Raw genomic sequence first — 26,547 nt, 5'->3', positions numbered from 1 at the left:
TCAACTTAGAATCAAGTTTTGGGAATTTCCGGGCCAGATAATTACAAGAATATCTGAACTTTCCCTGCTAAAATGTGGTGATGTTTATTGATTTATATTATTGATTTCACAATTTTTTATTGTTACTGTTGTGAAGCATGTACCAAGGCATTACTGAGACAAATATAATCATGTTCAACTCTCTTAGACCACAGTGAAAGCCAGGTAATGAATGATTGATGAATTGATGAATATGCAAGAATTGTTGTATATTTATATTGTACGGTGAAAAGAGAACTGAATTAGGAATTGGTAGTCAAGGATCTGTCTTTCGAGATTTATATAGCTTAGGGAGGTAAATTGCTCACCTTCTCTGTCCTTGTTTGCCCTATCTGTAAAGTGAAGGAGTTGGACTTGCGAAATTCCTGCCACTTCTAAAACTCAGTGGTTTTTAAAGTAATTTTTAAATGTCTTGTAAAATTTGTATTCCACTAAACATTATCTTTCTTCTCCATAAGGGCGTCTTACTACTACAGGCACTAACAAGAAGCAATGGAGCAATCCAGAAAATTGTTGCTTTTGAAAATGCTTTTGAGAGACTACTGGACATTATTACCGAGGAGGGGAACAGTGATGGAGGTATAGTATGAAGAGATTGATTTGGAAAGATTCCTTTTGTTCTCACGGACTTGTTAACTTTTCAGGAATGCAACTGAAGGGAGAAATGAGGACATACATTTTCTTTGTTGTTTTGTTAGATGTTGAGAGAGGCTTCCCTGAGGGAGGATGGATACTTATATTCTTTCTGTCTTCCATTATGGTGTGTTGAATATGGATTTCTTTTTATTTATCCTGCTTAATATTTGTTAAACTTCCAGAATCTGTTGATACCTTACATCATTTCTGGAAAATCTCAGCTATGTCTCCTCAAATACTGCTCCATCACATTTTTTCCTATCTTTCTGAACTCAGATTCAGTTCTCTGTCTTATGATTAGATTCTCACTTTATCATCTTACTTTCTTGTCTGCATTTTCTGTCTCTTTATCTTTTCAGGCTTTCTTCTGGATTATTTCTTCTGACCTGTTTTCTATTTAAACAATTCTCTCTTCACCTGTATTTGATCAGCTTTTGAATGTGTCCATTGAGTTTAAAATTTTTCTTTTCTAGACGTTCTGCTTGTTTCTTTGGCAAATTTGCTAGGTAATTTTTTTATAACTTCATTTTCTCTGCATGTATTTTCAACTTATCTTTTATTTCTTTGAATATAAGAAACAATTACTTCACGATCTCTGTCTGATAATCGCAGTATTTTAAGTCTTTGTGGGTCTGATACTTTGCTCTGCTGGTTCTTATGCATGGTACAACATTTTCTGTGTACATGGTTCTCTTTGACTATGTTTTGTTTCGTACTTAGCAGAATTACTTATAGGAATTTGAATCCTAGGATGAAAGTAATTTCTTTCAGAGAAAATGTGCTTGCTTCTGCCAAGCCCTGGGGGTGCAGTTTGTCTGGGATCACCTCATTCCAGATTGAAGGGTTGATATTCCCTGGGCTACTCAGGTAATGCAAACCCGAGCTACAAAACCTATTTTTTTTCCTTAGGATATATCCTCTTGAGGTCCCATTTTATTAGGTGAAAAGTTTTCTGTTAGATTCCTTCCCTACCTTGTGCATACCCTTGGCTTTGGTTTGTTTTCCCTCTGTCCCATGAGACTGTCAAAATAAAAAGTTTAGATTTATCAAGACTGAGAAATGTACTGCCAGCCAAAAGGTACTTTTATACTTAACTATCTGTATAGATATCCATTTTCTTGTCAGTTTTAGCCTGCTGTACTATCAGTTCTTTGTTGCTCCTAGGCTTTTTTTTTTTTAATTTAGCATTTTTGTTGTTTTTAATGAGAAATTGATCAAAAAACCTAGCACTAGAGTCAGAGGAGAAAAATGAGTTTATTTGCATTCACTGAACTGGGGTTAGCAAGTAGTGTAGTATAGGTGACAGTTGGCTTACTGATCTGGAAGGCAGGGCCAGGCTGGTGATAAAGATTTGAGAGTCTTTATAATATAGGTAAAACAAAATTAGATAAACAAGAAAGATTAGATGAGTCACTTAGAGTAAGTGAAGAGTGAGAAGGGAAGTGCTAGGACAAACCCTAAGGAATACAAATTGTTAAGAGATCATAGAGGAAGAGGTATCGGTAAAAGAGACTGAGAAGAAACAGGCCGCGAGGCAAGAGGAGAACCACACTTAGAAGGGTTGGGGGAATTGGTAGCAGTGTAAGAAGTCACTGAGATATCAAGATGGGACAGAAATGTATCTGTAGGACTTAGAACATAGACATCATTGGTGACCTTGGGGACAGCATTTGTGTTTAGTGGTTGCCTCAGAATCAAGATTGTAGTGTCAGAGGAGTAAGTTAGAAGAGGGAAAATAGAATAGCAGAGAAAACTCATATCAGGAATTTGGTAAAGTCAGGGGAGAGCCAGGTGAACAGAACTGGAGGTTGACAAGGAACTATTTTTCTTTTCTTAAATTTTTTTTTGAGATATGAAATATTTCAAACATACAGAAAACAATAGAAAATAGCATAACAAACACTTGTGCACCTACCATCCAGTTCTTTTAAATAAAGTATCCTTCTGAATATAATCTCACAACTTACTGTTTTGGGTTTTTTTTTTATTAATTTTTTTTTTTTCCGCCACACGGCATGCGGGATCTTAGTTCCCCCACAAGGGATTGAACTGGCACCCCCTGCAGTGGAAGCTCGAAGTCTTTACCACTAGACTGCCAGGGAAGTCCCACAACTTGCTGTTTTTAATTCAACATTGTGTTTCTGAGATTTATCCATGTTGATACATGTTACTCTAGTTCATTTATTTTAAGTGCTATATATTATTCTGTATTATGAATATACTATGATCTGTTATTTTCTGATTGAGTTGACAATTAGGTTGTTTCTATTTTTGCTAATATAAACTATTACAGTGAATGGTCTTTATGTATTTACTTGTGTGTTAAGTTTCTCTATATACCTACAGATAGAGTTGTACTTTTTTCACCATTACCAGATATTGTCAAATGGCTCTCTTAAGTGGTTTTATCAACCTATACTCCATCAGCAGTGTTTTCAAGTTCCTGTTTCTTCACATCCTTGTCAGTCCTTCCTTGCCAATTTGATGAGTGTGAGATAATGTCTTATTGAGATTTTATTTCATTTCTTAAATTAATGAGATTAAGCATATTTTCATGGGAGTAGCCACCATTTATTTTTGTTTATCTTTTACCCCTCTGAATTACCTTCTCGCCCGTTTTTGTATAAGATCGTTTTTCCTTTTCCAGTTGATTACTGGGAGTTCTTTATGTATTCTGGATACTAATCATTTGTTGATTATACATGTTTCAGTTATCTTCTATTAATTTGTTTATAGTGTTTCTATTAAATTTTAGCGTAATAACATGTTGGGTTTTTTTTAATAGCTTGTGCTTTTATGTTTTGTTTAAGAAATCTGTCTCTACCTCAAGGTCATAAAGAGAGTTTCCATCACTTTCTTATACTGAAGCCTTTTTAAATGTGTCTTTTACATTTAATTAATAGGGATTTTGCATTTGAATGATGTTATAAGATTTGTGATCAAATTTCCATACGTGTGAAGGTCTGTTTCTGAGTTCTCTGTTATGTTCCATTAGTCTGTCTAGTTCTACACTAAAACCACACTCTTTTAATTACAAAAGCTTCATAATAATATCCTATCTATTAGAATATACGAAAAATTTCCTATCTTGGCCCTCTTCAGAATTGTCTTTTGCATCTTTCCCTTTTATTCTTCATATGAATGAAACTTCTTTGCTAGTCAAGTTATCTGAAAATCCTAGTTGGGATTTTGATTGGAAATATATTGAGTTCTTTGGGGTTTTTTTAAAGTTATTATTTATTTATTTATTTTTGGCTGTGTTGGGTCTCCGTTGCTGTGCGCAGGCTTTCTCTAGTTGTGGCGAGCAGGGGCTACTCTTAGTTGCGGTGCGCAGGCTTCTCATTGCAATGGCTTCTCTTGTTGCGTAGCACAGGTTCTAGGCATGTGGGCTTCAGTAGTTATAGCACACGGGCTCAGTAATTGTGGCTCGTGGGCTCTAGAGCACAGGCTCAGTAGTTGTGGCACACAGGCTTAGTTGCTCTGCAGCATGTGGGATCTTCCCAGACCAGGGCTCGAACGTGTGTCCCCTGCATTGGCAGGCAGATTCTTAACCACTGAGCCACCAGGGAAGTCCTGATACTGAGTTTAAAGATTAAGGAGAATCATCATTGACTTTTTCTATCCATGAACCCAGGTATATCTTTTAATCTATTCAGGTCTTCTTTTATGTCTTTCAGTAATGTTTTATAATTTTGAGCACAAGAGTTGTATATTTTTTTTTATTAGATTCATTTCTAGGCATCTTATACTTTTTGTTACATGTGAATGGGATCTTTTTTTATTACATTTTCAAATTGGTTACTACTTGATTTTTGTGTATTGATCTTGTATCCAACCATCTTATTAAACCATTAGTTCTCCTTGGACTTTCTGTGTAGATACGATATTTTCTACAAATAAGTGTAATCTTTTTTGTTTTCAGTTCTTATACCACTTTTCTTTTCTTTGTCTCATTGCACTGATTAGAATCTTTAGTACAGTGTTGAATAGTTGCTGACTGTAATGAGAATGTTGATGTTTCACCTTTAAGTTTGATTTTTGCTAAGAGTTTTTATCATGAGTCTTGCATTTTAATAACTGTTTTTATTTTTTTTCTACATCTGAGGAAATTATCAGATTATTCTCCTTTAATCTAAAAGGGCTTTTTCTTGAAAATGGAAGAGACTACAACAACCGTGAGCAAGCAGAGAGGGGACACAGATATGATATGAGAGAGAGAGAGAGAAAGAAAAGACAACAATCAGTGGTACATAATACCTGAAAAAGGAGGAAGTTATTAGAATCCACAAGAGAGGTAGGAACTGGCTGTTTAAGATAGGAGAGGAAGGAGCTCATCTTCCATCATAACGGGGGATAGCGCAGGTGAAGATGCAAGTCCTTTTTCACATTTGGTGACAGGGAGTTGAGTTGAAGGCAGAGGCATATGCTGAGAGTGAAAGAGGAGAAGGAGGAGAAGACTGAAAATAGTCCTTTGGAGGATAGGAGAGCTTGTTGACTATTGTAATTAGGAAGATTTCCAGGCAAGGATAAAGGCCCCATTGAGGGTGTTCACCATGATTTCATAGCAGTGCAGGCTACTTGATTGTGTGATCCCCTGTCTCCCCCAGTACTCAGCTGTCTAGGTACAGATATAGAAAAAAAGCCAGGCAGGCAGTTTTTGACAGGATAGTGCCTTTCCAGGCGGGTGCTATGAAAAGATAGTGAGACAAGAGAGCTCAGCAAATTACCTGTAAGGTGGAAGAAATGAAGACCTATATGTGCTAAGCTAGATCGGGAAGGAAGTAAAGACAGAAGGGTTTTTAAAAAGAAGAAAGGGGGCTTCTCCCGTTGTGGAGCACAGGCTCCGGACATGCAGGCCCAGCGGCCATGGCTCACGGGCCCAGCCGCTCCGCAGCACGTGGGATCCTCCTGGACCGGGGCACGAACCCGCGTCCCCTGCATCGGTAGGCGGACTCTCAACCACTGCGCGACCAGGGAAGCCCTAGGCTGTGAGTTTTTTAATAAAAACTATTAATTCTCATCTGTCTGTTTCATAGGAGTGGTACGTTCACACAATGGAATATTATTCAACGATTAAAAAGTTTTCAAGCCATGAAAAGTCCTGGAGGAACCTTAAATGCATATTGCTAAGTGAAATAACACAGTCTGGAGAGGCTACATACTTTATGATTCCAAGTATATGACATTCAGAAAAGACAAAACCATAAAGAGACAGTAAAAAGACCAGTGGTTGCCTGGGATTTGGGGGTAGGAAGAAAGAGGAATGAATAGGTGGAACACAGGATTTTTAGAGCAGTGAAACTTCTGTGTGATACTGTAACCGTGGGTACATGAAATTATACATATGTTGAAATCTATAGAATTTACAACACAAAGAGTGAACCCTAATGTAAACTATGACGTGTTAATAATGTATCAATATTCATTCATCAGTTTAACAAATGTACCACACTAATGCTAAGTGGTAATAGCAGTGGAAACTGACACGAAGAGAGTATATGGGAATTCCCTTTATTTGTTGCTCGGTTTTTCTGTAAACCTGAAGCTGCTCTGAAAAATCAAGTCTGTTTTTTGGAGTTTTTGTTGTTGTTGTTGTTGTTTTGTTTTGTCTTTGACCCTGCCGCACGGCTTGTGGGATCTTAGTTTAGTTCCCCAACCAGGGATTGAACCCAGGCCCTCAGCAGTGAAAATGCAGAGCCCTAACCACTGGACCACCAGGGAATTCCGAAAAATCTGTTCATTTTTTAAAAGCAATTTTTTTTTTTTTTTTGTGGTACGCGGGCCTCTCACTGTTGTGGCCTCTCCCGTTGTGGAACACAGGCTCCGGACGCGCAGGCTCAGTGACCATGGCTCACGGGCCCAGCTGCTCTGCGGCACATGGGATCTTCCCGGACGGGGGCACGAACCCGTGTCCCCTGTGCATCGGCAGGCGGACTCTCAGCCACTGCGCCACCAGGGAAGCCCCGCAATTAATTCTTATAATCGTGCAGCTTAACTAGTAGGAGCAAAAGTGTACATGTACTACACAGAGGAACCTACTCGCTGTGAGCATCCAGCCTCTTTTTTTCATATGCTTTGCAGAGGAAACAGAGCTCATTGGTTAGGAAGCCTGAGGAGTGGCCAGATATCTGTAAGGAGAACCAGGAGGGAGTCGTTAGTGTTTTAGAAACCAAAAGAAGAGGAAGTTTCAAGGAAGAGGCATAAAGACAGCAATGTCAAGTGCTTCTTAGCGATTAAATAATATATGATTGATTCATTCAACAAATATTTAGTAGTGACCTACCATGTATACATCCGCTATCTTGTCTCTCTTTTTTTTTTTGGCCTCACCACGTGGCATGCGGGATCTCATCAAACCTGCGCCCCCTGCGGTGGGAGCGCAGAGTCTTAACCGCTGGACCACCAGGGAAGTCCCGAAATGTAGACTGTTTTTTAAAAGCCGTTTTACTTTCTTCTTGGAATGCTTTTCTGCATCCCACCCACTTCATGTGACTAATTCCTGCTAATCTTTCCCATTGGTGTTTATTTTATTATTATTTTTTTATTTTGGCCGCACCATGTGGCATGTGGGATCTTGTCTCTATATCTGCTGAGGATACAGAGAGGTAAGTAGGACATTCCCAAATTCCTGTCTTCATGAATTATAATCTAGTGAAGACAGATACTGCATAATAATAAAAGGGGCAGGCTACTGTGAGAGCATATCGCTGGTGATCCTAACCTACTCACTGGATCTTGCTAATCATTCCTGAAGAAATGATGTGTAAGCTGGATTTGAAGAAAAAATGTGAGTTACTGAGGTGAGTGGATAGTTGAGAATAGAAGTCAGGAGGTCACTGGGGGACCTGAGAAGGAGCAGGCTCACTGCCGTGCACACTGAAGAGATGCTGAGCACTGAGAGTTTTCTTTTGAAATGTTTGAGGATTGAATTTTCCTTCAGGTTTTATCAGCCTCAACATTCTATTCTACATTCTTTCCCCAGGTATAGTAGTGGAAGATTGCCTGATTTTGCTTCAAAACCTGTTAAAAAACAACAATTCCAATCAAAATTTTTTTAAAGAAGGCTCATATATTCAGCGTATGAAACCTTGGTTTGAAGTTGGAGATGAAAATTCAGGCTGGTCCGCACAGAAAGTGACTAATCTGCACCTAATGCTCCAGGTATACTGTCCTTAGACATAAATGTGATAACAATTTTGACAGTGATACTTTCAGAGAAAAGAAAATGGCTTGTGTTTGATAAATCCAGGATGTTGAGTTGGTTTCAGATGGGCTTTAAAAAAAAAAAAAACGCTTTTAATATGGAGATTTGCAGTTATACGCAGAGATGGAGATCCCCCCCCACACCCATCAGTTAGTTTCAATAATTATTAACATCTGGCAGTTTTGTTTCATCTTTTATCCCTCTCTCTGGCGCTGCAGGGTTATTTTAAAGCAAATCCAAACATACAGTTTCCTGATAGGTTTTGCACTAGAAAATAACAGGTTAGCTTGTTGAGTTGAATTTTTAAAATCTACTATCTTCAATTAAGGTTCTAATATCATAAATTTTAATACTCAGAATATTAAGTTCAAAGAAATTCATTCAGTAAACATTTACTGAGAGCCAGGCACTGGATGCTTGGAAATGAATGGTAATGTCCCTGCCCCCAAAGATTAATAGTCTTGAGTTTTAAATCTAATACAAGTTAAATTGACAAATCACGTGTAATTTTATTTAAGCTTTATGGTGAAAGCTTGGTGGTGATAGACAGTAAAAGTGAAGACGGTAGGATCCCAAATGAATTCTACATCAGAGAAAATGACAAAGTTTTTAGAGTATTTTACTTACTTATCCCTTTATTGAATTCCCCTTCTCCAGACCCTTAAGCTTATACGGGTCTCCCACCTTACTGACTCTCTAGTGATTCCTGTGGGTCTTCGAGTGTCTCTGAATTGTGCCTGCATCTCTGAAGTTGTGTTCCTCAAAACTAGATGGTTAATCAGACTGGTAATTAAAATCCACATATTGTTGTATGCTCTGGGAGTTGCCTGCATAGCGTTGATTGATAATTAGGGTGACCATATGCCCCAGGTCACCAGGCCAGTATTCATTTTGTAATTACTAATAGTGTCCTGTTTCACTTCAGAAGTGCTCCAGTTTAGATAATAAATTATATAGTTAGCCTATTTAGAATATGCCTAAAAACTGTCAGGAAGATATTTTACAGGAAAACATGGGCAGAATCATTCTATTTATACTCCTGTCTTCATTGTCTGTATTTTTACTTGTCAGTATTACACATTTCAAGGCCATTAGTTTTTTATGTTTTAGAAATAGTGTCCCAGTGGTAAGCTTGATATTTTTGCTCAACATTGCTTTCTTAATAAAGGAAATTCCTCTAGAAAAGTAATTTTCAAAACGTGATTAGAGAAAATGAAGGGATCTGATGATGTACAAATTACATATATGTTTCCTGCCAGAGTGAAAATTTAAACTGCTTGAGCAGCTTACTCATGTTTTATAGCTTAGGGTACTACGTAAATAATTATTTTTGAAGGAAGTGTCACTTGTTAAAAAGTAAAAGTACTATTTTACCCCCTAAAAAAATTTAGAATATAAATATTTATATAAATATAAATAAACAGAAAAACAGTATTCTGGTTATATAGTAAGTTAGTTCTTTCTTTAAGTATTCTTTGCTTTTAGAAAGTGAATAAACTAGATACTAATCTTGAAGAACATAAACTTCAAAATAAAGAAACTGAGTTTAACTCACTTTAATATATTCTCCACGCAAAGACTGAGTAGTTGATGGAGTCATAGCTTCACAGGCCACAGGTTATCTTCTGCTTTTCAACCTATTAGAGGGTTCTTTCTTGATAGCTTTATTGCTTATATTTAGGGTTGCTTGTATTTCAAGTTCTCTATTATGTACCAAATGAAAATGCATTACAATTGATGATAAACAATCCTTTTTGGATAGATATTTCCATTTAGAATTATTCATCATCACAGTTACAATTATTATGGAATTCTAGGCCACTAAAAATTGAAATTGATCCACTTGAGGATAGTTCATTCACATTTTGCAAATTAAATTTGGGAGAAGCATCTTATTGAAAAATTTTTTAGTTGTAAAACATTTAAATTTTTTCTTGGAATGATAATTTTATGACTAATTCTACCTACAGGAACCCATTCTATGCCATTTTTTGGATAGATACTGCCAGTGACTCTCAGAAAGCTCATTACCTTATGAGAGACTCCTTTTCATTATTATTATATTTGTTATGGTGATCTGCAATCAGTATCTTTGATGTAACTATTGTAATTGTTTTGGGGCACCACGAATCACACCCATGTAAGATAGAGAACTTAATTGATAAATGTGTGTGTTTGACTGCTCCACTGACTGACTGTTCCCCGTCTCCCTATTCCCTGAGACATAACAATATTGAAATTAGGCCAGTTAATAACTTTACAGTGGCCTCTAAGTGTTCAAGTGAAAGGAAGGGTCCCATGTCTCTCACTTTAAATCAAAAGCTGGAAATGATTAAGCTTAGTGAGGAAGGCATGTTGAAAGCCTTCATAGGCCAAAAGCTAGGCCTCTTGCACCACTTAGCCAAGTTGTGAATGCAGAGGAAGAGTTATTGAAGGAAATTATAAGTGCCACCCCAATGAATACATGAACGATAAGAAAGTGAAACAGCCTTATTGATGATATGGAGAAAGTTTTAGTGGCCTAGATAGATGATCTAACCAATGACAACATTCCCTTAAGCCAGAGCCTATTCTGGAGCAAGGCCCTTACAACTCTTCAATTCTGTGAAGGTTGAGAGAGGTGAGGTAACTGCAGAAGAAAAGTTTGAAGCTAGCAGAGGTTCATGAGGTTTAAGGAAAGAAGCCATCTTCATAACATAAAAGTACAAGGTGAAGCAGCAAGTGCTGATGTAGAAGCTGCAGCAAATTATCCAGGTGATTTAGCTAAGATAATTAATGATGGTGGCTACACTAAACAACAAATTTTCAACGTAGATGAAACAGCTTTCTACTGGAAGAAGATGCCACCTAGGACTTTCATAGCTAGAGAGAAGCCAGAGAGAAGTCAATGCCTGGCTTCAAAGCTTCGAAGGACAGGCTGACTGTCTTGTTAAGGGCTAATGCAGCTGGTGTCTTTAATTTAAAGCCAGTGTTCATTTACCATTCCAAAAATCCTATGGCTCTTAAGAATTATAAGCCAAATCTTTTCTGCCTGTGCTCTATTAAATGGAACAACAAAGCCTGGATGACAGCACATCTGTTTACAATATGGTTTACTGAATATTTTCAACCTACGGTTGAGACCTACTGCTCAGAAAAAAAAGATTCCTTTCAAAATATTACTGCTCACTGACAATGCACTTGGTCAGCCAAGAGCTCTGATGGAAGTGTACAAGGAGATTAATGTTGTTTTCATGCCAGCTAACACAATGTCCACTCTTCAGCCCATAGACCAAGGAGTGATTTTGACTTACAAGTCTCATTATTTAAGAAATACATTTTGGTTTCTTTGTTTTTTAATATTTATTTGTTTGTTTGTTTGGCTGCACCAGGTCTTAGTTGCAGCATGCGGGATGTAGTTCCCTGACCAGGGATTGAACCTGGGCCCCCTGCATTGGGAGCGTGGGATCTTAACCACTGGACCACCAGGGAAGTCCCTAAGAAATACATTTTGTAAGGCTGTAGCTGCCATAGATAGTGATTCCTCTGATGGATCTAGGCAATTGAAAACTTTCTGGAAAATGAAGAACATTTGTGACTCCTGGGAAGAGGTCAAAATATCAACATTAACAGGAGTTTGGAAGAAGTTGATTCCAACCATCATGGATGACCTTGAGGGATTCAAGACCTAAGTGGAAGAAGTAACCGCAGATGTGGTGGAAACAGCAAATGAACTCAAATTAGAAGTGGAGCCTGGAGATGGGACTGAATTGCTACAATTTATGATAAAACTTGAATGGATGAGGAGTTGCTTCTTATGGATGAGCAGAGAAAGTGGTTTCTTGAAATGGAATCTACTCTTGGTGAATATGCTGTGAAGATTGTTGAAATGACAACAAAGGATATTACAAAAAATTGAGAAAGCAGTGACAGGGCTTGAGAGGATTGACACCAATTTTGAAAGAAGTGTGGGTAAAATGCTATCAAACAGCATTGCATGCTACAGAGAAATCGTGAAAGGAAAAGAAAGCCGATGCACTAAACTTCACTGTTGTCTTACTTTAAGAAATGGCCACAGACACCCCAACCTTCAGCAACCACCACCCTGATCAGTCAGCAGCCATCAACATCAACCTCCACCAACAAAGAGATTGTGACTTGCTGAAGGCGCAGATGCTGGTCAGCATTTTTTAGCAATAAAGTATTTTTTTAATTAAGGTTTCTCCATGTTTTTTTAGACATAATGTTATTGCACACATAAGGGACTACAGTATAGTGTGAACATAACTTTTATTTGCAATTAGAAAACCAGAAAGTTTGTGTGATTTGCTTCATTGTGATATTTGCTTTATTGTGGTGGTCTGGAAGAGAACCTGCAATATCTCCAAGGTATGCCTGTATGTTTTAAAAAGCAGGAATAGAAGGGTAATAAATTTAAAACAAAAATCCACAAATAAAAACCACCGACGTCTAACTAGAAAGGTCCAAAAACAAGAGCCAATGTGTAGTCCTAAAGCCTCTCTCCTGTGACATCAATTTATTAATGAAACCTCTTGGAGAATGTCTGCTAGGCCAGACGTGGAAACATTAACTATTTCAATTCTTCATAATTTACTGATTTAACTACTGACTGAGTTTTTCCACAAATTCTAGTTATTGCCGGTCACCTTTTTATTCACCAGCAGTAAAAATAGCGCTTTTCATACCCATTTTATTTTTTATATTTTATCTCCCCCCACAAAAACGTCCCCTTTCTTAGTGAAGTCATTATCTATCGTATGCACCAGCTATAGCAATAAAATTGTTTTAGTCTCCTCTGTTATATCATTGATTACTTCTGTACATTTAGGGTAACATTTGTATAGCACTTTGTCATTAATAAAGTATTATCATAAATATACCATTTGATCTTGATATATATATATATATATATATATAAGATTTTGTACACACATATATATATAACTTTAGTTTTAAAATGTAAGGTATATACAAATTTATTTTGAAGATGTAACTGTGCTGAACAGTTGTTTAAGATAACATTTTTCATGTCTCTGAAATTTCATGTTCAAGGTTAGACTAATCATAGCATCATAGAACCTTAGGGATTTAATTAGCATTAACAGTCAGTGAGGCTAACACCTTGCCTAATGCACAAATCTTCAGCCATGTCTCCAGTTGTTCATTTTACCCTCTCTTTAAATATTTCCAGTTTGGGAGGAATTTTATCACACCTCAGGCCGTTCTGTTTTCAAACCTGCTTTACGATTATGTCTTTCATCCTTACTTCCGTAAGAAATCTACCATCCTCTTATTCATTATTCATTTTTTGAATACGGACTATGTTACAAATACTGTGCTTGTTGTTTGAGATACAAAAAATGACTGGGGCAGTTTCTACTCTCTGGGAGTTCACAATGACCTGAAGGAGATAAAATTAAGGAAATAGCATAATGTGGTACATACTGTAACAGAACTATGGCCATGAGAGCATGAAGCAAAGAGCTCCTAGATCTGGCTGAGCAGTTGAGGGAATCCTTCACATAGGTTTTCTGTTCATATAGATCAAATTTGTCTCAAGACTTTTCAGATCTTTAAAAGACAGATTTTGTGTTCTCTTTCTTTCGCAGCTTGTTCGTGTACTGGTTTCTCCAAATAACCCTCCGGGTGCTACCAGTAGCTGCCAAAAAGCTATGTTCCAGTGTGGCTTACTGCAGCAGCTTTGCACTATCCTAATGGCCACTGGAGTTCCTGCTGATATCCTGACTGAGGTAAACCAAATAAAGGCAGAGGCTACTCTGTGGAAGCTGAAATCAGGAAGCCTAGGAAGAATTAGATATCAGCTGAATGAAAAATAGGAATTGTTAACCATTCTTGTATGTTAAATTCCTTATTGACCCTATAAAATATTAGCATAATGATGACAGTATCAATTCCAAAAGGTGTATTCATTCCTCAAGTTTAATAGTATATAAATAATGTTAAAGCTTAGAAGATTTCTCATTAATTTTATTGTATTCAACAGGGGTGAACAGTATGATTTATGTTTTTAATTTTGAGAAGGGTATGACTTAGTCAAGTAAGATTTGAGTCTTATTCGTAGAATAATAAATTCTTTTTCCTTGACATATGGCATTTTCTGTTTCTTGCCTATTAAGAAAAAGAAGTTAGTTTGAAGAAAAGAAAGGTTTAGTTTATTTAATTTTTTTCTCAAATTAACACATGCATATTAAAAAGCACAGATAATAGTAAAAGTTTTATAGCAAAAACTGTCTTTGGACTCCCTTCTCCCTACCCTAAGCCCCACTTCCCCCCTATATAACCTTCCCACTTTACTTCCTCCTTTTCACCCCAGTAATTTGTATTTAAATCAATAATCAGGGTTTATAGTTTTATGACTATTCCAATACTGTTTCCTGCTAAGCCAAATAGAGCTCTATATCTTTTTTTAATAACCCTTTTTCTTTCCTGAGTTATAATAGTATTCTTTTTTCATTTTACAGATTTTCTATGTATCTATACATATTAACACTGTTATATGTGTTGATGCGTTAACACATTGTTCCGCATTCCAGACCTTCTTCCGGAAGCCCTCCATCTTCCTACTCAAATATGGGCTGCTTATTCTCTATTTCTGCCACACATCTCTTATTCTGGGACTTTCATTCACCATCCTCCAACGATCCTTTTTCCTCTCTCTTAACTTGGGGATTCCTTGGTTATCTGGATTCTGTGTCTTTTTCTCCCACCCCTTGGTTCATTATCTTATTTTACTTCCTGAGAGAGGGCAAATGGCAAGATAATTTGTTTTTAGCTCTTTCATGTCACTCCTCCACCTGCAGTATGACTCTAATGTTTGGTTAGGTATGGAATTCCGAATTGGAAATCATTAACACTCAACTTTTAGAACATTATTCCAGTGTTGCTGTTCCAGTGTTGCTGAAATCCGAAGCCATTTTGAATCTTTGTCCTTTTTGTGTAACCTGCTTTCTCTCCCTAGAATCTTTCTTTGTTAATGGTTTTCTGAAATTTACTGGTGATGTGCTGTACCACACACCCCACCCCCACCCCCAATGATTTGGGGGCGCTTTTAAGCCAGAGACGTAAGTACTTCAGTTCTGAGGATGTTTTACGTATTCCTTGACCATTTCTTTCCTCTTTTCTGTTTCTGCAACTCTATTAATAGATTGTTGGACTTTCTGGATCCAGTTTGTCTTTTTATTCTGTTTTCTTGGAGGCTTTTTTTCAACTTCATCCTTAAATTGAATTTTTAATTTGTTACGTTTTAAATTTGTTCTCTGATTTTATTTTTAAGCACCCTTTTCTTGTTTCATAGAAATGGATTCTATCTCTTAGGAGAGATTAATTTTAGTTTTTCGAGATTTTAAATGCATGTGGTCACGTGTTATTTTTAGTTAGAGGCCTACGCTTAATGTTTTAAAATGTTATCTCAAGAAAGTGTTACAAGTCTATAATGCTGTCACTGATTTTTTTGGTGTCTAAGTTTTGCCATTTAAAAGCAAAAAACAAAAGAATATAACATTTTCTTCTTTTGGAAACAGGGTTTTTCCCTTGACTGACTTTCTCTAAATTCTCTCCCCATCCCCATTCATTACAGACCATTAATACTGTATCAGAAGTTATTCGAGGCTGTCAAGTAAACCAAGACTACTTTGCTTCTGTAAATGCACCTTCAAACCCACCAAGGTAGGAAAGGGGAAATACTGAGATCCCACAGAGGAAGTGAAAACTTACTTTGGGATTTAAGGATATCTCATATACATACCTTATTCTTTTAAGAAGTTCAGTCATGTGTTTTGAAACAAATTATCTGACAAGATAAATATGTTGGTATTTAAAGAGCTTGTGGTCTTTGGAACTTATGTATTTGGGCTCAGGTATCACTTCCTAGCTATGTGCCTTAAGCAAACAGGTCACTTCATTTCTCACAGCTGCAGTTATCTTTTCTGTGAAATGGAGATGAAAATAGTTACTCGCTTGTGTTCTGGCTATGGTTTTTCAGTCAATAAAAATGACTAGTTATTGATTTGTGTACCTGGATTGCAATGTTTCTTTTTGTTCTTTTCTTTTTAAACACAACAGACCAGCCATTGTAGTACTTCTTATGTCCATGGTTAACGAAAGACAGCCATTTGTATTGCGCTGTGCTGTTCTCTACTGTTTCCAGTGTTTCTTATATAAAAATCAGAAAGGACAAGGAGAAATTGTGTCAACACTTCTGCCTTCCACTATTGATGGTAAATAATTTAATTCTTTTTTTTTTTTAAATATTTATTTGGTTGCACCAGGTCTTAGTTGCAGCAGGCGGGCTTCTTAGTTGCAGCATGCAGGTGGGATCTAGTTCCCTGATCAGGGATCGAACCCAGGCCCCCTGCGCTGGGAGCGCAGAGTCCTATCCACTGCGCCACCAGGGAAGTCCCGTAAATAATTTAATTCTAATTTCAGTTTTAAAGTAAGTAATTGTCTTTTAAGCTTTTAATGGTAAAATATATCATAAATTGTAGTAGATATTTAAATGTAGAATATTAGAATGTAATAGAATATTTAGAATATGACATTTCCTTGAATTTGTTTTAGAAAGTAGTTTTTAATGAAGGTAATAATTTCTGGAGTATTACCATCATCAGTTTGATGCCTAAAGTATTCTAATATTTCTTTGTTCTGCAACTTTTCTTCCAAAGTACTTTTTTGTCATCTTTGCATTTGTTTTTGAAAAAACAGACTTTTGAAAGTATTACTTAATACTACTAATTAGCAAATTTTTAAGTAGCATTTCATACTATTTTTGTGTGTTTGGAAAGCAACATAATTAATTTTTACCTTATTATCTGCCTGCCATCTTTGTAGCAACAGGTAATTCAGTCTCAGCTGGTCAGTTGTTATGCGGAGGTTTATTTTCTACTGATTCACTTTCAAACTGGTGTGCTGCTGTGGCCCTTGCCCATGCTTTGCAAGAAAATGCTACCCAGAAAGAACAATTGCTCAGGGTTCAACTTGCTACAAGTATTGGCAACCCTCCGGTTTCTTTATTGCAACAGTGCACCAACATCCTTTCACAGGTAAAGTAGCCAGCAAAACTTCTCTAAGGGGGCGGGGGGAGAAAGTTTCACTTTGATGTCAGTGATACAAGGATTTAAGGATGTCCTTAGTAGATGTAGATGGAAAAGGAGAGAGGCAAGGACTGCTCATTAGCTCATTGTCACCAGAAATGGTTTTGTGGAGAGAAAGCAATAAATATTCTTATAAGAATGGTTTTGCCAAATTGTGAATAAGGTCTGCATCATCATGGGAACACATGTTCTGGACAGAAAGGTGGTTTTTTTTTGACTTGTTTTCTTTTTATATCATCCACACAGTTCTTGCATGTCATTTTCTGTTTCTGCTTAATAGCTGAATTCGGGTCATTTATGAGAGGGAGTAGGATAGAGTGGTTCATAGCTGTGCACCTCGCTCTTTCTCTTCCCAGAGCAATTGATCTTCCTTTCAGAAAACAAAAATAAAATACCATTCCAATGCTTATATAGTTAAACAGTAAACCCCCTTGATGTTTGTGAGCTCTCAGATCCTCAAAATGCCAAGACATATAATTTACCTAGTAAGATGTAGGTAAACAACTTAAAATGTTTACATTCCTTTAGACTCCTAAGGAAAGCAGCTAAGCTTCATTGAAATGTGGATGCTAGGGCTTTTAGGAATGTCCCTTACTATTATTAGAGGATTTACCCACATGTGCCAGCCTTGCTGTTAAACAGTTCAGGTTCATGCGTTAGCAAAACTGTAAAGTCATAGACATTCAGATTCACTCAAGGAGAGTAAAAATGTACATAAGCCTAAAATTGATCCATCCACTGGTATTATCCTAATCCCTTCCCCCTGATATGCGCAGTCCTTCTTAGTTCTTAATTTTGCCACACTGGTTGAATTGTTTTATTGTGAGCTTTTAGAGAACATCAGTGCTATCCATATGAAGTTATAAATGAAACCTTGAAAATTAACTGTACTGAAATGGGAGTTGAACACTTCCTTCGTTGCTTAGAATAGGTTTACTTTGATTGAGAGCCTGTTTTAACTTTATCATTTGTCTCTTAGTGATTTTTTAAGAGTACCCCAAAGCATTCATATCCTTACTTACTTAATACTTGTCATCTCTGGTTGCTGTGAGTGGAAGCAGCTATTCATTTCTTCGTTTTTTCTTAATTTTTTATTGGAGTATAGTTGATTTATAATGTTGTGTTAGTTTCACATGTACAGCAAAGTGAATCAGTTATACATATATCCATTCTTTATTAGATTCTTTTCCCATATAGGCCATTACAGAGTACTGAGTAGAGTTCCCTGTGCTATACAGTAGGTCCTTATTAGTTATCTATTTTATATATAGTAGTGTGTAACAGCTTTTCTTGAGCCAAACAGAAATTAACTGCCCAACAGTCATCACCACATACTTCACTCTAACATTGCAATTACAATTAATGCATAATGAGAAATCCTCAAGATAGTGGTCTGCTACCAGTCTAAGTAATGACAGTGCTATAAAATTATCCATTCTCCTCTAAAATGTATATACATTGTTATATAATAAAAGATTAGAACTGTCCTGTCCCAGATTATTGGCTTGGGTTTCTAGAGACTGTATTTGAGGGATTTTTCTAGATTTACATTTCTCTAAAGCAGTAATATTTATGAATAATTTTTAATGTATAATTTGCAGGGTGATAAGATCGACCGACGGGTATGTATTACTTGTTTGGGCTTAGGCATTTTCCTCCTACAGCAAGCCTTTTTCTTTGTCTTGGGTTTTGCTGATTGGTTTTTTTAACTGCTTGTTTGAAGTTATATTCTACTCACACCTGTATGTGTCAGCAAGTTAATCTCTATCGTGGCTCTCCAGTTTTTCTCCGTGGGGTATTGTAGTGGTGTTATTAAGGACTATAGGAATGGGAATCTGAAGCTATACTGGTGCTTCCTCTGGGGATGCTTGCACTTTCTGGAATTCCTTGGTTTTGGGTTTTTGGTGTGATTTTTCACCCAAGCTTGCTTCTTTATTTCCAATGAAACCATTTCAAAGGTAGTAAAATTTAGGATTAAGAATTTTGTCTTTAATCAGTATATGAAAGAATGTGATGACTTTTATATTACTTAGGTTATTGAAAATATACAATAGTAAGTATAATTTTGTAATTTGAAAGAGTTTAAATCTCTTGAGTTATTCTGGATGTAACCCATATGCTACACTACCATTGGGGATTAGTTTTTGATGCGTGTTGGGGGAGAGTGTGATTTGTGTTTAGTTTTGATTTGTTTTCTGGAGTATTTGGCAAAAATGGCGTGTACCTTAATTCCGTACTTGGAATTTGTGTTCATAATTTGTGTTCAATTATGCAGTGTGGACAGTAATAACTGAGGTCCTATTAGGAATTGTATGAGCATGATTTAACACATGTTAATAACTCACACACAGACATATTTGGGAGCTTTAGCTGGCAGAATTTTTTTATATTAGGTAAAGTATAAGTATACATGTCATTCATTTAAAAGGGAAATTTTTGGAGGTATAATTTATATACAGTAAAATGCAGAGACCTTAAGTGTTCAATCTGATGATTTTTGATGGTTGAATATACTTCAGTAACCACCACCCAAAACAAGATATAGAGCATAGTATTCAGAAACCCAAAAAGTTCCATCATGTCCCTTTCCTATTAATTCTCTGTCCTCAGAGGCCACCACTAAAAAGGGAACCTGAGGGCTTCCCTGGTGGCGCAGTGGTTGAGAGTCCACCTGCTGATGCAGGGGACGCGGGTTCGTGCCCCGGTCTGGGAGGATCCCACATGCCGTGGAGTGGCTGGGCCCGTGAGCCATGGCCGCTGAGCCTGCGCGTCCGGAGCCTGTGCTCCGCAGCGGGAGAGCCCGCAACGGTGAGAGGCCCGCGTACTGCATAAAGAAAAAACAAAAGAGTGAATCTGATCATAATACTCTAGAACCTCATTTTAATACTTAAACACTGGAAGTTTAAACTGTTAGCTTTTCATATTATTTAAATGAACAATGCACAAATACTAAACTTGAAATCCACAGAGTAGGAGTATGAGGGATTTTTATTTAGAAAATATAATTGGGGCAACATAGTAGCTTATGTTAAAGGTGATTCAGGATCGTTTATTTTGTCTGTGGTTCTCTTCCATCCTATAAAATCTTTGGTTTTGTCAGCGGTTCACAAACTCTAAGGGGCTGAGAAGAGATAGGTATTTTTTTCTTGACTTAAACCTGTAAACAAACATGCAAACAAATGTGTTTGTGTAACACATAAACAAAATGAATAGTTTTAGCCTTTTTTTTTTTTTTTTTTTTTTGGCCGCGCTGCATGGCTTGTGAGATCTTAGTTCCCCAACCAGGGATCAAACCTGCGCCCCCTGCAGTGGAAGCGTGGAGTCCTAACCACTGGACCACCAGGGAATTCCCAAGTGTGGCATTCTTTTAGCTGGTCTAGCTGTTTATATTGTAAGGAATCCATCAGAAAATGAGAGAGCACTGAAATAGAATGTTTTGATAGCTTTTACTGCTCAATTTCTAATTTTACTTATTTGGCGGGATAGAGCAGCTTGATCAGGATTTTGTTGGATTTATATTATTATCAACATTTTATGATAGTATACTGGACAAATACTGTAACATTTTTGCACTCTCTAATAGTTTATTTTTCTTTTCATTTTGGAAAATTTCGAAAAATAGAAAGTAGAAAGAGAATAATGTCCCTCATTCTACTACCCAAAGGTAACTACTGGTAAAATTTCAGGCTTTTTTTTCCCCTATACTGTTTATTTACGTAGCAGTGATCATGCATTAGATTCTATTTTGTATTCTGCATTTTTTCTTACAAGTATTTTCCGTGTTAGTAAACACTAAGTCAATATCACTTTATATGGTTGCACAGTATATATTTCACTAAGTAGATATACCCTAAGTTAGTTAATTGCACATTTAATTATCTTTTAATTAAATTTAATTGCACATTTAATTATCTCCCATTTTTCCCTGTTATAAATCATGGTTTGATGAACACCAGAATAACGTAGTCTGCACAAAAGACCATTATTACAAAGTACTCACTTTGCACGTTTACAGTATGCATGGATTTCTGTTAACGCAGCAAAGCAAGGACTTGCCTGCATTTATTTCACTGATGTTTAAAAAAAAATTATCCCAGCAATTATATTATTTTTTTCTTTTCCCAGTTCAAACTTCTGCCATCTATTTTAAATTGGGGGCATTAGTTCTGCTTTTAATATGCTAGTAGGTAGAGAGTTGTAGAGTCACAGAGTTAGAAATGATGGTAATAGTTTATAACATTTGTAGAGCACTCACTGTGTACCAGGCGCTGCTTCTAAGTTCTTTACATGTATTAACCCATTTATAATCCATGAGATAGGTATTAACTGTTACTCCTGTTTAAGGATGAGGAAGAGAAGTTAAGTAAGTTGCCTGAGGTTTCATGGCTGTTGAGTTTTAGAACCAGGATATGAATCCTGGTATCTTGGCTTCAGAGCCTGTCTTCTTAACCTCTTTGAGATCATTTAATCCAGCCACCTCTGTTTACTAAATGAAGGAGTTGAGGCCCATGTAGTGTATTGAACTTGTCCAAGGTAAGGCAGTGGAAGATTTGGTTCTTCTAATTCCAAACCAAATGTCATTTTCACCGACACCATACTGCCACTCTTAGAATTAAAACTTTAGTCCTTTAAATTTGAAATGGATAAATACATGGTTTAGAAATCAAAATGATACACGAAGTCTTGGCCCCAGCCCTGTCCTAGTTCCCTGCCTCCTGCTACTCTTTTCTTCTACATCTGGAAGTGTTTTTTCCGTATATGCCCTGATCTGCACCTTGGTGTTTTGTTTTGTTTTGTTTCACTTAATAGAACCTTGCACTTCTCCTTGCAAAGTAAAGTAAGATTACAGTGTGCTAGGTGCTCTCTTCCCCCACAGCCTCCCAACAGTGTGTTGTCACACTTGTACTTTTGCCAGTCTGCTGATAGGTGGAAAATGTTATCTTAGTGAGTTTTAATTTATATTTTTCTTACTAAAAGGCTGAATAGTTTTCTATATATTTATGCATCATTTGAAGGTGTTTTCATTAAACTCTTTTAGCATCTGCCCATTTTTCTATCAGGTTGTTAATCATTTCTTCTTTATAGGAACTCATATTAAGGAACTTAACCCTTGTCTGTGATAAGTTACAAATATATTTTTCCTGATAGGATCTTGGTGTTTTGCTTTGGATTTTTTTTTTTTTTTTTTTTTTTTTGGGTATCAGACTTTTATTTTATCGCTTCTACATTTTAAGTCATACGTAGGCTTTCGCCACTTCAAGATGTTAAGGAATTTGCCAGTATTTCCATCTCATACTTTCTGGTTTCATTTTTGCATTTAAATCTTTGTTCTCTTTTTCTCTGAATTGTGTGAGATATGGACCCTCTGCTCTTTTGAACTGCTCTCTAGTTTTGCCAACATCTTTGAAGTCTGTCTGTAACCACTGATAGTTATATTCTGTCTTTTTCACATACTAAATTTCCATTTGTAGCTGGATCATTTCTGGACTTTCCGTTCTGCTCCTTGATTTGTCTGTTCATGAGGTAGTATCACCTCATTGCTCTCTTTCATTTTTTTACAGTTTCTCTAGTTATTCTTGCTTGTTTATTTTTCCATTTGAATTTGAAAAGCAGGTTGTTTCGTTCCAGAAGAAAAAAAAGAAAACCTGTTGATATTTTTATTTGGATCACATTAATTTTACAAATTAATGTAGAGTCAATATCTTCATGATCTTGAGTCATTCTCTCTAAGAACATGTGTCTTTCTGTTGATTTGTGTCTGCTTTTGTGCTCTTAGAAGTGTTTTTAAACTTTCCTCATTTAGGTTTTATAGAGTTTTGATTAGGCTCATTCCTGAGTACTTTATCTTCTTTTGTTGCTGTAGTCAACAGGGTGTTCCATTCTATCTTCTGCCTGGTTCTAACTAGTTATGTTTGACTGCGCTCTTAACCTTCAGTTAGACCCCAAATGACCTACTTTTCAAAATTGAATCTAATTCCATTTTTGTTTACTCAGACATCAGCCAGTGACTTGATAGAATGCCCTTGTATATACAATGTCGGTATATTTGGTACCTGCAAATGGTATTCCGGTAATAAACTTTTTATGTATAACCAGGGGAAATCAACAAAACATTCACATTTATAACTTGAGTAATTAGTTGTAAATTCTCTGTGGCACATAGTCAGTTGAGAATAACTATATTTTTAAACTTCAGTGTACTTGGGTAACATGAAAATTTATTGTGGACAGTAATGACATAAAGGCAAGGAAAAAGTAAAAATAATGCCTTATGTAAAAATTAAATTCATACTGATTAATGCTTACTTGGCAAATCATTTGAAGAGGTCTAATTTGAATTTGTTTAATTAAATATTAAATATACTTGAAAAAAGATTATGGAAAGTTCAAGATACTGACATCACGGTTCATGAAATTAGAACTGTCTGGCTGAGTGATAGAAATTTTTCAAAACACGGTAATGGTTACTTTAAATCCATTCATTGTCTAGATTTTTGAATAATTGCATTTTGGATATTTTCTGAAATTACTCCCAGAGCGATGCATTACTGTGCTAATTTCCATTATTTTGTTTCACGCAAGCTTTGTTTTTCTTAAACAAAAATACAGGTTATGTAATATAATGTGGGCAATGGCAATATTAATGAGCTAAGAGAATATCTCATAAGAGATACAAATGTGTTGTATTAAAATTTAGGAAACTGTAATGTTGATGGACATGCTAGTTTTCAGTATTGTTTAACATACTTGGCAGCAGTATAGTTAGTGGTCTGAGGCACTTAGCTAATTTAAATAAATCTTTTTCTCCTTCATTAAGTTTGTGATTTCTCATTATTTGGCATTTCTCAGGGGGTTTGTAACATGGTTTACTTATTTTCTTGTTAGAGAAATATATTCGTTAATGAAATTTGACTAAATAATTCAGGAGATTATTTCTTTGTATTTTTCTTGATGTTTTTTGAAGGAGGTAGAATTTGTCCTTTTATGAGAAAATTGTTCTTAAAATTCCTATTGAAACATCATAAATTTGCCAGCAAATTTATGTCTTTGTAAAGTGTTTTAGGACTGATAAAATTTTTTAAGCATCCACATCATATATTTCTTCCTTAGCATATCAGATTTTCCATTAATAGTATTTTAGATAACCTGGTATATGCTTATGAGCGTGGATCAAGTCTAATTTCTGCTCTCGGTTTATTTTGGGAAGTGCAGCCCAGAGAGTATACAAGAATGCATTCTCTTGTTCAATTTTTAAAATCCAGATACCTGACACATCTTTTATAAGATGTTAAATATCTTTTTATGCAGATGGGGAGGGATCTTAGGGCAACTTTAAGTTTGAAAAAAATAAAACAAGATTTCTGCCACCTTGTTTATTGCAGGGAAGCAAAATACAGACAAGAGTTGGGTTACTAATGTTGCTTTGTACCTGGCTTAGCAGCTGCCCCATTGCAGTAACACATTTTCTTCACAATTCAGCCAATGTTCCCTTTGTATCCTTTATGTTTTAGTAAGATGCATGTAAGTATTTACCTTTTTTATCTTTTCTGTTTCTTCTCAACTAGAGTTAGCTCCATGCCCCAAATATTTGAATCCTCTTTATCTATGTAACAACTTTTTAAACTGTTAAGGTGACAGTGATGCTTACTTAAGCTGTGTGGGTGTGGGTGTGGGTGTGGGTGGGTGGGTGGGTGGGTGGGTGTGTGGGTGTACGTGTACCATTGTGTTATGTTTACTCGGACTGTGTATAGAATTTTTTGTAGAAACTCTTACATGAAATACATGTCAAATTCAAATTGTAAAACAAAGTACTCTGGATATTATGAACCATTAGTTTTCTTAACAAAGTTTTCAGCTTACAGGACAAATTGCAGAAAATCTTGGAGAGGAAGAACAGTTGGTCCAAGGCTTATGTGCTCTTCTGTTGGGCATTTCGATTTACTTCAATGATAACTCACTTGAGAGCTATATGAAGTAAGTAAGGGGAAAATGCCAGGGGAAAATGACTTGCTAATGTCATCAAGAGATAATGATAAATGTTTTCTGCCAAAGTATAATGTAGACCAAGTTTTTATGTTTCGTTATGCCTTTTTTTTTATGCATCTCAATATGCTTATCTCTGTAGAGAGAAACTAAAACAACTGATAGAGAAGAGGATCGGCAAAGAGAATTTCATAGAGAAACTAGGATTTATTAGCAAACATGAGTTGTATTCCAGAGCATCTCAGAAACCCCAGCCAAACTTCCCCAGTCCAGAATACATGATATTTGATCATGAGTTTACAAAGCTGGTAAAAGAACTTGAAGGTAAGACAACAAAGTTTATCTTGATATTCATTAGAAAGTGGTACCTAGGATTGTATTGCATATGTATATTCTGGATACACGCAGATTATATGATAAGCCTAAAAGTATTTTTTTTCCTAGCTCTTGATCTGTGGCCCGCTTAAGGACTTTTGGCATTCAGTAAGATTGGAAAGATGATTTCTTATCTCTCATGCAGTTAGGCCATATGTTTTTACTGACTAAGTCTTAATAATAAAACAATATTTTAAATAAGTCTTCTTTTACAGGTGTGATAACTAAGGCTATTTATAAGTCCAGTGAAGAAGATAAACAAGAAGAAGAGGTGAAGAAAACACTAGAGCAGCATGACAGTATTGTGACTCACTACAAAAATATGATTCGAGAGCAAGTACGTACTGATAAATTGTATCCAACCTCAGTTATACTAAAAGTATAGATACTTCTCTACTTTAGGGAGGAATTTCTCTCAGAATTTCCAAATGCAAGAGGATACACAAAGTAAAACTCATCGTTTTCCTAAATAATTCAAAAGCATCTGAGTATTCAACACACTGAGAGCTTAGTATATGCTAAGCAAGTCTAGTGGTAAAGATAATCGAAGGTATGTGGCAGCATTGAGAGGCACCTAACTTAGCTAGGTAGGAGCAGGTGCTTGGAGAAGACAGAGAGGCTGAGTCCTAAAAGGGTGACAATGAGTAAGCTAGGCAAGCAGAGAGAGGGACGGGAGGTGTTACTGGCATGGACACGGAACACTCGTTGGCTGTGTGAAGGAGAATTTGAGAGGCAAGGCTAGAGAGAGGGAGCCCAAGGAGGAGGTGGTGGTGGTGGGTGGCAGTTGGGAAACTGACGGTTGACGACGATGATAGCGGCTGCTGTTTTGTGTACTGTGTTCTAGGTGCTCACCGAATACAGTTAAACACCATCTCATTTACTTTTCACAATATCCCTTCAAAGTAGCTGACATCTGCAGTTCGGAATAAATGAGGAATCTGAGACTTAGAGAATTTAAACTTGTCCAAGGTCACTCAGTGCTTGGTGGAACAGAATTCAAATACACGTGTGTTACTGGGACTCCAAAGCTCACGCTGTGTGGTGTAGAGGGGACGGTCCTGAGAAATGTGGAAACCAAAGAAGATAAAACTGACAGGACTTGGTAGTGATTGGACCTGGGGACGAGGGAGTAGAAAGGGTCAGATACGATCCTTAGATCTCTGTCTTGCGCACCCGAATAGATGATATTAAATTAGATAG

The 26,547-nt window shown here is 36.5% G+C and overlaps 1 protein-coding gene across 3 annotated transcripts in view; it reads left to right on the top strand.

The window, feature by feature from the left end:
• Positions 1 to 26,547, top strand: part of USO1 (USO1 vesicle transport factor) — a 92,633-nt gene that overhangs the window by 52,366 nt on the left and 13,720 nt on the right. The window contains exons 8-17 of one of the 3 annotated variants that reach the window (XM_029234847.1): positions 498 to 618; positions 7,658 to 7,836; positions 13,489 to 13,629; positions 15,477 to 15,565; positions 15,962 to 16,116; positions 16,727 to 16,938; positions 24,372 to 24,482; positions 24,845 to 24,963; positions 25,115 to 25,296; positions 25,563 to 25,684. In XM_029234847.1, coding sequence (XP_029090680.1) covers positions 498 to 618; positions 7,658 to 7,836; positions 13,489 to 13,629; positions 15,477 to 15,565; positions 15,962 to 16,116; positions 16,727 to 16,938; positions 24,372 to 24,482; positions 24,845 to 24,963; positions 25,115 to 25,296; positions 25,563 to 25,684 — 1,431 coding nt within the window. Of the gene's footprint in view, positions 1 to 497; positions 619 to 4,563; positions 5,664 to 7,657; positions 7,837 to 13,488; positions 13,630 to 15,476; positions 15,566 to 15,961; positions 16,117 to 16,726; positions 16,939 to 24,371; positions 24,483 to 24,844; positions 24,964 to 25,114; positions 25,297 to 25,562; positions 25,685 to 26,547 lie in introns of those variants that run through there. The other 2 variants (XM_029234849.1, XM_029234848.1) reach the window with 2 other exon arrangements.

The sequence above is a fragment of the Monodon monoceros genome, unplaced genomic scaffold (assembly GCF_005190385.1).
Source record: "Monodon monoceros isolate NGI ecotype Baffin Bay Population unplaced genomic scaffold, NGI_Narwhal_1 Super_Scaffold_20, whole genome shotgun sequence".
NCBI classification, from domain to species: Eukaryota; Metazoa; Chordata; class Mammalia; order Artiodactyla; family Monodontidae; genus Monodon; species Monodon monoceros.
This window is presented reverse-complemented; position numbering and strand designations above follow the sequence as displayed.